The 15,822-nt window shown below is 45.9% G+C and overlaps 1 protein-coding gene across 1 annotated transcript in view; it reads right to left on the reverse strand.

Moving 5' to 3' along the window:
- The window catches only part of LOC126177071 (facilitated trehalose transporter Tret1-like), a 90,328-nt gene that overhangs the window by 46,613 nt on the left and 27,893 nt on the right, over positions 1 to 15,822 (reverse strand). Inside the window, exon 3 of the mRNA XM_049924311.1 lies at positions 12,513 to 12,782. Coding sequence (XP_049780268.1) covers positions 12,513 to 12,782 — 270 coding nt within the window. The remainder of the gene's footprint in view (positions 1 to 12,512; positions 12,783 to 15,822) is intronic.

Here is a 15,822-nt window from a genome sequence, read left to right on the forward strand (position 1 = left end):
AGGCCTTTATTACGGCCAGAGATGGTTGTTCTTGGTACTGATTTCTCAGGATCTATGCACCCAAATTGCGTGAAAATGTAACCACATGTCAGTTGTAGTATAATATATTTGTCCAATGAATACCCGTCTATCATCTGCATTTCTTCTTGGTGTGCAGTTTTAATGGCCAGTAGTGTAGTAATGTGCCACACACCGCGGAATCTACAGCTACTGTTGCCGAGCTAAAAGTAGTCTTCGAATAGCTTCGTAAAAAACGCAATCATTGTATTCTGTAAGTTTTAGACTGACATAAATCTCTCAGTGCTTCAGGCCAGGCTAATTAACGTTAATGTTGAACCAATTTATTGAAAGATACTTAGTTATTATGAGGCCCACTCTATGTACCGTATATTGGTCTGGAAGAATATGTGGGCTAATTTTGGGTTCAGCGATTCATTGTTTTTCTTTTACTAGTTTGAAAGTTGCGAGTGTCTGTGTGATGACTATTTTTCAGCTTAGTACGTGCAGTGAGGCTTTATCTGTTTAATCACCGAGTGAGGTGGCGCAATGGTTAGCGCACTGGACTCGCATTTGGGAGGACGACGGTTCAAACCTGCGTCCGGTCATCCTGATCCAGGTTTTCCGTGATTTCCCTAAATCGCCTTCAGGCAAATGTCGGGATGGTTCCTTTAAAACGGTATCGCCGGTTTCCTTTCCCATCGTTGCCTAACCCAAGTAGGGGCCCGATGACCTCGCTTTTGGTCCCCTCCCCCAGAGCAACCAACCAACCAAACGTCCTGAAACTTCCTGGCAGATTAAAACTGTGTGCCCGACCGAGACTCGAAGTCGGGACCTTTGCCTTTCGCGGGCAAGTGCCCTACCATCTGAGCTACCGAAGCACGACTCACGTCCGCTCTCACAGCTTTACTTCTGCCAGTATCTCGTCTCGTACCTTCCAAACTTTATAGAAGCTCTCCTGCCAGAAGTTTCACATCAGCGCACACTCCGCTGCAGAGTGAAAATCTCATTCTGGAAACATCTCCCAGGCTGTGGCTAAGCCATATCTCCGCAGTATCCTTTCTTTCAGGAGTGCTAGTTCTGCAAGGTTCGCAGGAGAGCTTCTGTAAAGTTTGGAAGGTAGGAGACGAGGTACTGGCAGAAATGAAGCTGTGAGGACGGGGCGTGAGTCGTGCTTGGGTAGCTCAGTTGGTAGAGCACTTGCCCGCGAAAGGCAAAGGTCCCGAGTTCGAGTCTCGGTCCGACACACAGTTTTAATCTGCGAGGAAGTTTCATATCAGCGCACACTCCGCTGCAGAGTTAAAATCTCATTATGGAACCAAACGACCTTTTTAACTAATGAATGTTACGAGAAGTGAGGAGTGATAATACATGGTGCAGTTACATTGATCTGATCACCGCCTTTGTTCGACGTCTACATGCACTTACAGAGGACGGGTGGCAGCGGAGGGTGGGGGCGGGGGGGGGGGGGGGCGGGGGGCACAAAACAGTGACGTCGTTGTCGTAATGCGGAAACTGAGCGACTCTTCAGACGTTCAAAAGGGCACACACAATGAATTTTGTGACAAGGATGGCACCATTTTCGAAAGGTCTAAGTTTATTAACTACTTGCGTGTTGCTGTGGTTAAAGTCTACCGTGCATGACAAATGGCGCTATCGAAACTTGGCGCCGAGGCAACTGTGATGCACCTCGTGCCATAGATGACAGGGGTGAACGACGGCTGTGCATATACGTAAGGGTGGAGAGACGTGTAACGGTTGAGCAACCGACCTTCCAGATGGACCAAGGGGCAACCAAAAGTGGCTCCTCAACGACTGTTCAACGAACGTCGCTGCGTATGGGCCTCTGCAACAGGCGCCTGATTCATGTACCCGTACTGACTGCGCTTCATCGGCAGTGAAGGCTGGCATTTTACGCCAGTACCCAGCTGGACGTCCACTGAACGGCGACTTGTGGCTTTTTCAGAAGAATCTCGTTTTATGCTCCATCGGACAGATGGCCATCGGCATGACCGGCGTGAAACGCCTGAAAGTTAAGGGGTCCAGCACGGAGGAGGGAGCGAGCGTTATGTCCAGCCCTTAGCTGTTCCTTATCTACATAAGCGATTTGGGAGACAATCTGAGTAGCCGTCTTAGCTTGTTTGCAGATGACGCTGTCGTTTTTCGACTAATAAAGTTATCAGAAGATAAAAAAAATTGCAAAACGATTTAGGAAAGATATTTGATTGCCGCGAAAATTGCCAATTGACCCTACATAACGAAAAGTGGGAGGTCATCCTCATGAGTGCTAAAAGGAATCCGTTAAACTTCTGTTACACGATAAATCAGTCAGATCTAAAGGCCGTAAATTCAACTAGATACCTAGGCATTACAATTACGAACAACTTAAACTGGATGGAACACATAGAAAATGTCGTGGGGAAGGCTAACCAGGGCACTTAGAAAATGTAACAGATCTGCTAAGGAGACTGCCTACGCTACGCTTGTCTGTCCTTTGTTAGAATACTGCTGCGCAGTATGGGATCCTTACCAGATAGGATTGACGGAGTACATCGAAAAAGTTCAAAGAAGGGCAGCACGTTTTGTATTATCGCGAAATATGGGAGAGAGTGTCACTGAAATGATAAAGGATTTGGGATGGACATAACTAAAACAGAAGCGTTTTTCGCTGCGACGGAATCTTCTCATGAAATTCCAATGACCAACTTTCTCCTCAGAATGCGAAAATATTTTGTTGCCAACGACCTACACAGGAAGAAACGACCCCCACGATAAAATAAAGGAAATCAGAGCCCGTGCGGAAAGACATAGGCGTTCGTTCTTTTCGCTAGCTGTACGAGATTGGAATAATAGAGAATTGTGAAGGGCGTTCGATGAACCCTCTGCCAGGCACTTAAATGTGATTTCCAGAGTATCAATGTAGATGTAGATGTAGATGTAGGATGTTTCTGTGGCATTGCCCGGGTGATATCGTCATTCTGGGAGGCACAACGGATCAACACAATCAGGCATCTGTCCTTGGGGACCACGTCCACCGCTACATGCATTTTGTTTTCCCTCTGCACGATGGCGTCTACCAGCAGGACAATGCTACATGTCACACAGTTCGCAGTCTCTGTGCGCGGTTCGAAGGGCACCAGGTCGAGTTTACCGTACTCCCCTGGACAGCAAACTCCCAGGACTTGTGGGATCACTTCGATCGGGCTGTTCACGCCATGGATCCTGTCGAGAAAGCAAGCGCAGCTGGACACGACACTGGAGTCGCCAAGACTCCAGATCCCTGTCGGTACCTTCCAGAACCTCACTGAGCCTCAGCGACAGCAGGTGATTATTCACGTATCTGACAGGTGGTCACACTACTACGACTGGACAGCGCATTATTGCGTGATTGTTGCGGATTAATCTTTTCGTTATTACAAATCTGGGGCGGAGGAACTTTTGCTATCGTATTTTTATGTTAGGTCCCTATTATGGACGGTTTATCATAGCTAAATTAGCAGAACTGACATTATACGCAAAGTTGCCGCTAGGGAACTGAGTGGTGAAACCAACGAAATCCCAAAATCGCCACAAGCCCACCAAAACATGAATTTTATAATCGTTTCTCGTGTTCGATAAAGACGGGTGATAATGCACAAAAGGATTTTATTGCTTGGTTGGTTGTGAGGTGGGGAGCAAACAGCGAGGATATCGGTCCCATCGGGGAGGATGGGGAAGGAAGTCGGCCGTGTCCTGTCACAGGAACCATTCTGGTATTTGCCTGAAGCGATTTAGGGAAATCATGGAAAACCTAAATCGTTATGGCCGGACGCAGGTTTGAACCGCGGTCCTCCCGAGTGTGAGCCCAGTGCGCTAATCACTGCCCCACCTCGCTCGGTAAGGACTGTATTCAAATTGGCGCTGACCGTGAAAGCCTAAGCACTCGTTACCTTGTTTCGTGTGTTTGCGCGGTTGAGTTTTAGCAAATGTTCAAATGTGTTTGAGTTCTGAAGGGACCAAACTGCAGAGGTCATCGGTCCCTAGACTTACATATTACTTAAACTAACTTAAACTAACCTATGATAAGAACAACACGCACACCCATGCCCGAGGGAGGACTCGAACCTCCGGCGGAAGGCGAGTTTTAGCACCTGAATTAAAAATATGTTTATTTGGTTTGTTTTATTACCTACAGTTTAGCAATGATTTTGCTCCTCTATTTGTGTTCAGTTACCGAATTTTAAGTTCATTGTTCTGTGACTCACGACACCGGTTTAATGTTCCAACGAGCTCCCAGTGGTGCACAATCATTCAGTAAGCAGATTCCCGTGCTGACAATCTTTCCTGTTGTAAAACGACTATGCACGTAGGTCCAAGTCTTTACAGGGATGCAAAACTTGTTTTTTGCGCTTGTTGCTCACGTTATAGATACTCGTATGCATGTGTAGTTATCCCTGTGCGTTCAATGGTAATTCCACCTCGGAGTATATTTCTGACTGCCATTGTCTTAATGCACTTTTAGTATCAATTGTGCCATGATCAGTGAACGTTGGATATGTCATGTACATTCACCGTCAACTGCCACAGTTTGTGAACGACGGTTGCAGTCGCTCTCATCTTCAAATGTGGACAATATATCAATTTTTGTGGTTAAATGAAACGTCCTCACTTTCAAAGGGTAAAAGTACCTGAAGTTACAAGTCCTTAGTGTGCTGTGTAGTCATTGTCGTGGCCTACCAGTACTTTCCATGGGAGCACTGCACCTCATCCATTGTAGTTAACTGACTGCTCACATTTACATCTACGTTTATACTCCGCAAGCCACCCAACGGTGTGTGGTGGAGGGCACTTTATGTGACACTGTCGTTACCCCCCTTTCCTGTTCCAGTCGCGTATGTTTCGCGGGAAGAACGACTGCCGGAAAGCCTCCGTGCACGCTCGAATCTCGATAATTTTACATTCGTGATATCCTTGATCTCCTCGGGAGGTATAAGTAGAGGGAAGCAATATATTCGATACCTCATCCACAAACGCACCCTCTAGAAACCTGGACAGCAAGCTACACCGCGATGCAGAGCGCCTCTCTTGCAGTCTGCCACTTGAGTTTGCTAAACATCTCCGTTACGCTAACACGCTTACCAAAGAACCCTGTGACGAAACGCGCCGCTCTTCTTTGGATCTTCTCTATCTCCTCCGTCAACCCGATCTGGTACGGATCCCACACTGATGAGCAATACTCAAGTATAGGTCGAACGAGTGTTTTGTAAGCCCTCTCCTTTGTTGATGGACTACATTTTCTAAGGACTCTCCCAATGAATCTCAACCTGGCACCCGCCTTACCGCCGGCCGCTGTGGTCTAGCGGTTCTAGGCGCTCAGTTCGGAACCGCGCGTCTGCTACGGTCGCAGGTTCGAATCCTGCCTCGGGCATGGATGTGTGTGATGTCCTTAGGTTAGTTAGGTTTATGTAGTTTTAAGTTCTAGGGGACTGATGACCTCAGAAGTTAAGTCCCATAGTGCTCACAGCCATTTGAACCATTTGAACCCGCCTTTCCAACAATTAATTTTATATGATCATTCCACTTTAAATCGTTCCGCACGCATACTCCCAGATATTTTACAGAAGTAACTGCTACCAGTGTTTGTTCCGCTATCATATAATCATACAATAAAGGATCCTTCTTTCTATGTATTCGCAATACATTACATTTGTCTATGTTAAGGGTCAGTTGCCACTCCCTGCACCAAGTGCCTATCCGCTGAAGATCTTCCTGCATTTCGCTGCAATTTTCTAATGCTGCAACTTCTCTGTTACTACAGCATCATCCGCGAAAAGCCGCATGGAACTTCCGACACTTTCTACTAGGTCTTTTATATATATTGTGAAAAGCAATGGCCACATAACACTCCCCTGTGGCACGCCAGAGGTTACTTTAAGTTCTGTATATGTCTTTCCATTGAGAACAACATGCTGTGTTCTGTCTGTTAAAAACTCTTCAATCCAGCCACACAGCTGGTCTGATATTCCGTAGGCTCTTACTTTGTTTATCAGGCGACAGTGCGGAACTGTATCGAACGCCCTCCGGAAGTCAAGTAAAATTGCATCTACCTGGCAGCCTGTATCTAATATTTTCTGGGTGTCTTGAACAAATAAAGCGAGTTGGGTCTCAAACGATCGCTGTTGATTCCTACAGAGTTTAGATGGTTAGTAAGCCCTGTCATTGGCTGTTTGTCTCGGGATTCTCATTATTGCCACACTTGTGTCGCGCATTCTTCTCAGGTATGGACAGTACCGAAAGTACTCTCCGTCACTCACAACAATATAGCTTGCGGAGTATGGATACATCCAATTTCCTCCTTTCGCTCCTTTAATTCTGTCCGTTTGGCTTCCACAGTTAAAATTTTACTGCTTCTTCCTTCATCAGTGCTGAAGGTCATTGTTAGGAGCACAGTTAGATCGTCTTCATTGGCTGTAGTTAATGCAATAAAATATTCGGTTTATAAACAAATTCTGCCTGAATATAATTTCCTTTCAGTGGCTTCCCCTGTCAACAAAACACATAACTCGACTATAAGTAGCGGCTGTTGTCGGTTGTATACGCACTTTGGTTTCTGGAACGTATATCCCAAAACACTGAGAAGTAAGTATTGATTGTATCTTTGTAATCTTCCAGATTTCACAGAAGACCTCTCCTCTTGAAAGATTAACGGTTGCTACGCGATCATCAAATACCAGTCACAGGCATTTCCACAAGGACTGATTTTATCAGTTTGTCGATTGTAAAAGAGAACAGTAAAATTCCCGAAGAGTCACTTTAAAGCACTCGACAGCTGGAAACGTGCAGAGATAACTGTCTTCTGATAAACGGGGGAATTCAGTCCTTCGGCAGTGTATTCCAGCGCAGACAGATAATTCATACATCAGTGAGAGGAGAACGCAGTTATATAGTCAAATTATTATTTCAGACACACGCACGGTCAAAATGCAATACATTGATGGTACTAATTGTTAGGTAGCTAAAGTGAAAATAAGAAAAACTAAATTCTTCATTTCATAAATTAAATATAATAAAGGGAGGTTTCCATTGATTGTTTTTACCTTTGAAATCCACATTGTCTATTATGATAGAATCTTGAAAATACTCGGTCATTTTCTGGATGATTTATTAAAGATAAAGAGCTTCACTTGTTGAGCAAATCAGTAATGCGTTCTTCTAAGTCTGGCCCTTAAGCAAGCAGTTACTCTGCCTGGCGTTGATTGATAGAGTTGTTGAGTGTACTCATGAGGGATATGATTACAATTTCAGAAAAAATCGATGATTTATTCAAGAGCGAGAGCTTCAGAAAGCGGAGCAAATCGAAAACTCATTGGTCCATCTCTGGTCCTTATGCAAGCAGGTATTTAGTTTGAAATTGGTTGACAGAGTTGCTGAACGTCCTGCTGAGGGCTATCGTGCCAGATTCTGTCCGACTGGCGCGTTATATCGCCAAAATCCCGAGTTGGTTGAATGGCCCTGCCCATAATGCTCCAAACGTTCTCAGCTGGGGAGGGGTGTGGCTATCTTACTGACCAAGATTGGGTTTGGCAAGTACGAAGACAGATAGTAGAAACTCTCGTTGTGTGCAGGCTGGCATTATCCTGCTCAACTGTAAGGCTAGGATGGCCTACCATGAAGGGCAACAAAACGGGCGTAGAATATCATCGATGTACCATTGCACTGTAAGGGTGCCGTGGATAACAACCAAAAGGGGTCCTCGTATGAAAAGAAATGGCGGCCCAGACCAACAGTCCTGGTTGTCGTGCCGTATGACAGCCGACAGTTGAGTTGGTATCCCAGTGCTGCCTGAGAGTCTCCAGAGAAGTTCTCGCTGTTCATCGGATCTCAGTTCGAAGCGGGAGTCTTCACTGGAGACAATTCTACTGCAGTCAGTGAGATTCCATGCTAAAAGTGCCCGATACCACTGCAAATGGGCTTGTTGCTGTACGGAGGTCAATGTTAGTCGGTGCAAGGGGCGCCGTGAGGTCAGTCCCCTTAGAGTGAGCCGCTTATTAAGGCTCCTCGTGGAGACTGAAGCGCCAGTTGCGCATCGGAGCACTGATGTTGATGAATTAGGCGCTCTGTGAGCCTTGCTGACGACTGCTTAGGCCTCACGTTTTGTAGTCTCTCTAGGTCGACCATATCTTTCTTGACGCCGTGCTCGGCCATGGTAAACCCATTGCTACCAGCTTCACCGAGAAGTGGAATCGCTCCTATTCAATTGTCGATCGATTAACCGATTACTCCAACCGGCATCTTTGAGCCCAACTACATACCCTCCCCCAAATGCTAACATGTGGGTATACTGTTCACTCTCCTGTCTGCGAGGCATCGTTACTGTCCAACTGAGTACAAGGAAGGAAATTGGCAAATGCTTTCTGTTGTGTTGGCAGAAGAGCCAACACCGTGTTACTAGAGGAGGCCGAAACGCACGCGTTTTAGCTCACGCAGTCTGGCGTGAGGAGGGAAGGATTATACTGACGTGAGGTCTGGAACACGCCAAGGAATTAGAATTCAGAAAGCGGACGAAATTAGTTTGATACTTAACTTTAATCCATTAATGATGAACGTCGCTCTTGACGGTACATGATTCACAATATTATCTGTTCAGGATACATAGTAACTGAATATGGCGCCTTGCTAGGTAGTAGGAAATGACGTAGCTGAAGGCTATGCTAAACTGTCGTCTCTGCAAATGAGAGCGTATGTAGGCGGTGAACCATCGCTAGCAATGTCGGCTGTACAACTGGGGCGAGTGCTAGGGAGTCTCTCTAGACTAGACCTGCCGTGTGGCGGCGCTCGGTCTGCAATCACTGATAGTGGCGACACAGGGGTCCGACGTATACTAACGGACCGCGGCCGATTTAAAGGCTACCACCTAGCAAGTGTGGTGTCTGGCGGTGACACCACACTTTACACCCTTGTATCGGCATGTCCCCTGTTTGTTATCCTTGCCAACAACACGTTGACATTACGCTGCAACGTCACACATTCATCCATCGTCCGCCAAGACTACAATTTGGCATTTTCCGTCGATCCCTGTATGAATGTCAATATGTGACCAATTTGCATAGCTCCTTCGCGGTGCATTTTTTTTTTTTTTGTCTTACAGTGGGATTATTTGTTGCCCCCAGGGACGGATATTTAATTTGTCTGGTTTCCGTGTTTGGAAATTAGTATGGTGTCGGTTTCGGAACAATATTACCTTTTTGTGGGATCGTATCCTATAGTTGATTAGCCAAGATTCCCGATTGTTTATGTAGGCCACTGTTTATACAGGCGTTCGTCTACACGATAAGAAATGAAAAAAAAATTTCCCCAGTTCCCTTATTTTCTGGCGAAATGACCCAGCAGGCTGGGAGTGGGGAAGGGGAATTCCGAGTGGAAAGATTTTGGAAGGGACTTTAGGACTTCCAGTTCCAAAATTCGCCTGATGATCACAGAAAACCTAAAGAAGACCTCGGGACTAGGGGATTGGAACTGTTTTAAGGACACTGTCACAGGCAAAAATTAAAACTTTATGAAGATGTTGTCTGCTCTTTCGGACGTGTCAGAAAGAACAGATACCATCTTCATATAGTTAAGGCTTACCCTGCCATTGACCTTCTTCTGTGTGGATGCACACGCGTTGCCCGAACTCTTACGGGACTAAGTAAGATTGTCTGCCGCGAGTAATGAGTGTAATGGGCAGGGACACTACGAATGTAGTGTGTGGACATTCAGTTGGAAATGTGGGTCTCACGGGAAGCGTGCAAGGGATACATCCCTGCAGTCGCACCATTCTCTGTGCCCTCGGTGGCTCAGATGGAGCCGGCACGGTAACTCAGCGTGTTCGGTCAGAGGGCTGCGTGCTTTCTGTAATAAAAAAAAACTGAGTCAAGGAATCAACGATCAACTTGAACGGATGTTCTGCGACGTCCGGCCAGACCAAACGCAACGAACTACACTCCTGGAAATTGAAATAAGAACACCGTGAATTCATTGTCCCAGGAAGGGGAAACTTTATTGACACATTCCTGGGGTCAGATACATCACATGATCACACTGACAGAACCACAGGCACATAGACACAGGCAACAGAGCATGCACAATATCGGCACTAGTACAGTGTATATCCACCTTTCGCAGCAATGCAGGCTGCTATTCTCCCATGGAGACGATCGTAGAGATGCTGGATGTAGTCCTGTGAAACGGCTTGCCATGCCATTTCCACCTGGCGCCTCAGTTGGACCAGCGTTCGTGCTGGACGTGCAGACCGCGTGAGACGACGCTTCATCCAGTCCCAAACATGTTCAATGGGGGACAGATCCGGAGATCTTGCTGGCCAGGGTAGTTGACGTACACCTTCTAGAGCACGTTGGGTGGCACGGGATACATGCGGACGTGCATTGTCCTGTTGGAACAGCAAGTTCCCTTGCCGGTCTAGGAATGGTAGAACGATGGGTTCGATGACGGTTTGGATGTACCGTGCACTATTCAGTGTCCCCTCGACGATCACCAGTGGTGTACAGCCAGTGTAGGAGATCGCTCCCCACACCATGATGCCGGGTGTTGGCCCTGTGTGCGTCGGTCGTATGCAGTCCTGATTGTGGCGCTCACCTGCACGGCGCCAAACACGCATACGACCATCATTGGCACCAAGGCAGAAGCGACTCTCATCGCTGAAGACGACACGTCTCCATTCGTCCCTCCATTCACGCCTGTCGCGACACCACTGGAGGCGGGCTGCACGATGTTGGTGCGTGAGCGGAAGACGGCCTAACGGTGTGCGGGACCGTAGCCCAGCTTCATGGAGACGGTTGCGAATGGTTATCGCCGATGCCCCAGGAGCTACAGTGTCCCTAATTTGCTGGGAAGTGGCGGTGCGGTCCCCTACGGCACTGCGTAGGATCCTACGGTCTTGGCGTGCATCCGTGCGTCGCTGCGGTCCGGTCCCAGGTCGACGGGCACGTGCACCTTCCGCCGACCACTGGCGACAACATCGATGTACTGTGGAGACCTCACGCCCCACGTGTTGAGCAATTCGGCGGTACGTCCACCCGGCCTCCCGCATGCCCACTATACGCCCTCGCTCAAAGTCCGTCAACTGCACATACGGTTCACGTCGACGCTGTCGCGGCATGCTACCAGTGTTAAAGACTGCGATGGAGCTCCGTATGCCACGGCAAACTGGCTGACACTGACAGCGGCGGTGCACAAATGCTGCGCAGCTAGCGCCATTCGACGGCCAACACCGCGGTTCCTGGTGTGTCCGCTGTGCCGTGCGTGTGATCATTGCTTGTACAGCCCTCTCACAGTGTCCGGAGCAAGTATGGTGGGTCTGACACACCGGTGTCAATGTGTTCTTTTTTCCATTTTCAGGAGTGTATATGGAAAAAAAGATGGATAGAGCGCCTGCCATGTAAGGAGAAGATCCCGAGTTCGATTCCCCGTCGATGCACAAATGTTTTAATGTCCCCGTTGATGTATATCAACGCCTGTCGACACCTTAGGGTATTGATTTAACTATCATTTCAATTAAAACTTTGCCTATACATATGTTATTTATGGAATTTTTGTGTGTGCTTTTTTTGCTGTATGAAGTGATGTTTGAGATCACTCAAGCATCGAGATTTATTTCTTTCCTATTTCATTTGTTTTGGTCCCGGTGAAGGTTCGAGTCCTCCCTCGGGCATTGTGTGTCTGTGTGTGTGTGTGTGTGTGTGTGTGTGTGTGTGTGTGTGTGTGTGTGTGTTTGTCCTTAGGATAGTTTAGGTTAAGTAGTGTGTAAGCTTAGGGAGTGATGACCTTAGCAGTTAAGTCCCATAAGATTTCACACACATTTCAACATTTTTCATTTTTTTTAAATGTTAAGATCCGTAACCTTAGTTCAATAGAAAAAACCTTATGTTTAGTATCGCTTTTCTTACGGCCGTTTGGGGTATGGAGCTGCCTGAACCTTACATTTTCACGGCTATCTCGTACAGCACTAGATTACTGAACTACCGTCCGCAGCTCGTGGCTGTACGGTAGCGTTGTCGCTTCCCACGCCCGGGTTCCCGGGTTCGATTCCCGGCGGGGTCAGGGATTTTCTCTGCCTCGTGATGACTGGTTGTTGTGTGCTGTCCTTAAGTTAGTTAGGTTTAAGTAGTAAGTTCTAGGGGACTGATGACCATAGATGTTAAGTCCCATAGTGCTCAGAGCCATTTGAACCATTTGAACTGAACTACCATCGAGCGAAGTGGCGCAGTTGCTATCTCACTGGACTCGCATTTGGGAGGACGACGGTTCAAACCCTCGTCCTGCCACCCTTATCTGGGTTTCCCGTGATTTCCCTAAAATCGCTCTCTTCAAAATCACTTTCTTCAAAAGTGCACGCCCGATTTCCTTCCCCACCCTTGAGACAATCCGAACTTCAGCTCAGTCCCTAATGACCTCGATGTCGACGGGCCGTTAAACCCAGTCTTCCTTCGTTCTAAGTTCACACTCTCGGAGCAGAGGGTAGTAGGGCGGTTCGGTACCTGCATGACTTTGAGTTCGCCGGAAGTATCTGCGCCCTCGTCGCGGAACCACTGGAGCGCCTTGTCGGCGCCGGCGACGTCGTCCTTCTGGAGGAACTGGTAGGGCGTCTCGGGCATCCAGAAGAAGGCCGCGGCGAACAGCAGCGGCACCACCAGGCTGATGCCGCCCAGAGCCAGCGTCGAGATGTACGGCCCGGCGCCGTACATCACCATCATCCCCAGCGAGATGATCAGCTGCATCAGCGTCCCCAGGGCGCCGCGGATGCTCGGCTGCGGAAGGAACGGATGCACCGTCAACTCGGATGTTATAAAGCACTCGTCTTCTACGACTAACGTTAGAAACTAAAGCAGCAAAAGAAAATGCATGTTACTAACAGGATGGGGAAAAATCAAGAATGTTAATAATCACAACTGATGAGAACGTAGACAGGTGTTCCTTGTTTGAGAAACGTTATCTTGCAACAGTTTTGGAAGGAGGAGGAGGAGGAGGAGGAGGTGGAGATTAGTGAGTTACGTAATGAAAGTGACATTAAAGCCTTTCGGATTCTGCACTCATCAGCATTTTGAAGAGTGTGCTGTAGATGTATAAATTCATGGGATGTTCACAGTAGTCATGATATACTGGATTTCAGGTAGTAATTTTGAGTCGTTTATGAAACAGTTTGACGCATTATTTAAGTTTTCAACCTCTGTTTGAAATGAGATAATATCAAGTCGATATTTTAATTCAGAGTGTTTAGAGCACACCGATTCCATAGCTGTACTATAGTCTCTTGTCATTCCATGCAATGTAACTCTCCCTCTTACAACTGGCAACAAGAGTTACGGAATGTAGCAGTGCTGCTACTGAACACATTTCTATAGACACATCGTGCTTCTAAAACCATTGTGCAAATACTTCAAGTCACACTATAACCCTAATAAACAAAAAAACGAACTGCGACCTTTATGATGCATTTGAGAATTACTGATTGATAAGCTGTACACGACTCACGTGGCGTTAATGAAAAAGGTAATGTTTTCTGTGGCATAGCGATACAACAAAAGTTTCACAAATTTTAGGTAGCAGTGTTTTATAATTCGTATTTTGCTAATATTAACGTGTTCAACAACTGAACACACGTCTATACTACGAAGGTACTAGCAAAGCGTCAGTGGAAAGCAACTATAATTATTAATTCGAACTTGACGGACAAAATTTCAAAGGTTGTTGAAGGATGATTCAGCATGATGGACCCAAGGTCTCCGATGGGTCGTTACAGAGTGACAATGTAATTAAGTTTGATTTGGTTTGCTACTCCTGCTGTCTTTGCTTCTGTGGTAATATCTCCACAACAGTGAAAAAGTCTGCAGTATCAATCAAAAACTGTGCAACATAAATCACACAGTACTGCGAAAGCCTCAGATAACGTATCGTCTCATGTGACAGTTGCTTTCAACCAATAGTTGTATTGGGAGCATTAGAAACACAAGCTAGTCAAACAAACATGAGAGGCACCCAGTGAGATCTGTGAGGGAAAATGGAGACATTAGACTATGACGGGAAAAGGGCTAAGCAAGGAAGACGTCAGAAATAGACTGGTGGAGAGGAAGAAGGCTCTCATCAAGCAGAGAGACAAACAGGTATTAACCAATGACATCAAATTGGGGAAAAGTTCTTGAAAGAGTACGTACGAAATTTGGCCGAGCACATACCTCGAGAAGAAGAAGCTGGAATTATTTAATGTCTGGCAGTTTTGAAGGATGTTAAAAATTAACTGCCACTCCTGCTATATACAGGGTGATTTACGAAGATATGGAAATATTTTAATATGTTATACTACAAGTGAAACTAAAAAAAGTTCATATAAACATATGTCCGCAAATGTTTAATTATAGAATTACGGCTAATAAAAGATTTTGCCTGAAATTTAGCAACTTCGCTAATATGAAACCGTCGCAAAACTGTACGAGGTTGAAGTAAAGCACGATTTCCAATTATTTGGTTGTTATCGGTCTGGTGAATCTGATAAAATATGTCCCAGACGTGTATCTCCAGTAGTTTTCTAGAACATCCAGAAAAGCAAAAATATTATACAAGTAAATTTGTCTACTTTCCATTAAGAATGTAGAAACGTTTACGTCATTGTTGGCAACCGTTAGTCAGTTGTTTCAGACGTTTCCTTTAGTGTGACTGTACTGTGAAATTTTATGTAGAAAGTACAACTTCCTTAACACTGACCTTCGTTTTTTCCGGTGTAACATGAATTCATGTGTGCTATGGTATTAATAAAAGCAGATTATCTGAAACATTCATACAGTATCTGTTAACGTTATTACCATCATTTTTCCAAAATTAAATTCTCTACAAACTTCTGTTGAAAACTTTGTGCAATTATGTATAATTCAAAAAAACAAAATTAACCACGCTGTTAGTAAATTAATTTTACGAAATTACTTCCTTGCTTCTCTGGATGCTCTGGAAAACTACTCCAGATACATGTCTGGGACATGTTTAATTAGATTCACCAGACCAATATCAACAAAATAAACGGAAATATGCTTTACTTTAACCTCGTACAGTTTTGCGATGGCTTCATATTAGAGAAGTTGCTAAATTTCAGGCAAAATCTATTATTAGCCGTATCTCCGTAACTAAACATGTTGTTATGAACTTTTTCCTTTAGCTTTACTTGTAGAATAAGATATTACAATATTTTCATATCTTCGTGAATCACCTTATATACACTACTGGCCATTAAAATTGCTACACCAAGAAGAAATGCATATGATAAATGGGTATTCATTAGACAAATATATTATACTACAACTGACATGTCACTATATTTTCACGCAGTTTGGGTGCATAGATCCTGAGAAATCAGTACCCAGAACAACCACCTCTGGCCGTAATAACGGCCTTGATACGCCTGGGTATTGAGTCAAACAGAGCTTGGATGCCGTGTACAGGTACAGCTGCCCATGCAGCTTCAACACGATATCACAGTCCATCAAGAGTAGTGACTGGCGGATTGTGACGAGCCAGCTGCTCGGCCACCATTGACCAGACATTCTAGTTGGTGAGACATCTGGAGAATGTGCTGGCCAGGGCAGCAGTCGAACATTTTCTGTATCCAGACAGGCCCGTACAGGACCTGCAATATGCGGTAGTGCATTATCCTGCTGAAATGTAGGGTTTCGCAGGGATCGAAGGGTAGAGCAACGGGTCGTAACACATCTGAAATGTAGCGTCCACTGTTCAAAGTGCCGTCAATGCGAACAAGAGGTAACCGAGACGTGTAACCAATGGCACCCCATACCATCACGACGG

Source organism: Schistocerca cancellata, chromosome 3 (genome assembly GCF_023864275.1).
Source record: "Schistocerca cancellata isolate TAMUIC-IGC-003103 chromosome 3, iqSchCanc2.1, whole genome shotgun sequence".
Lineage (NCBI taxonomy): Eukaryota > Metazoa > Arthropoda > Insecta > Orthoptera > Acrididae > Schistocerca > Schistocerca cancellata.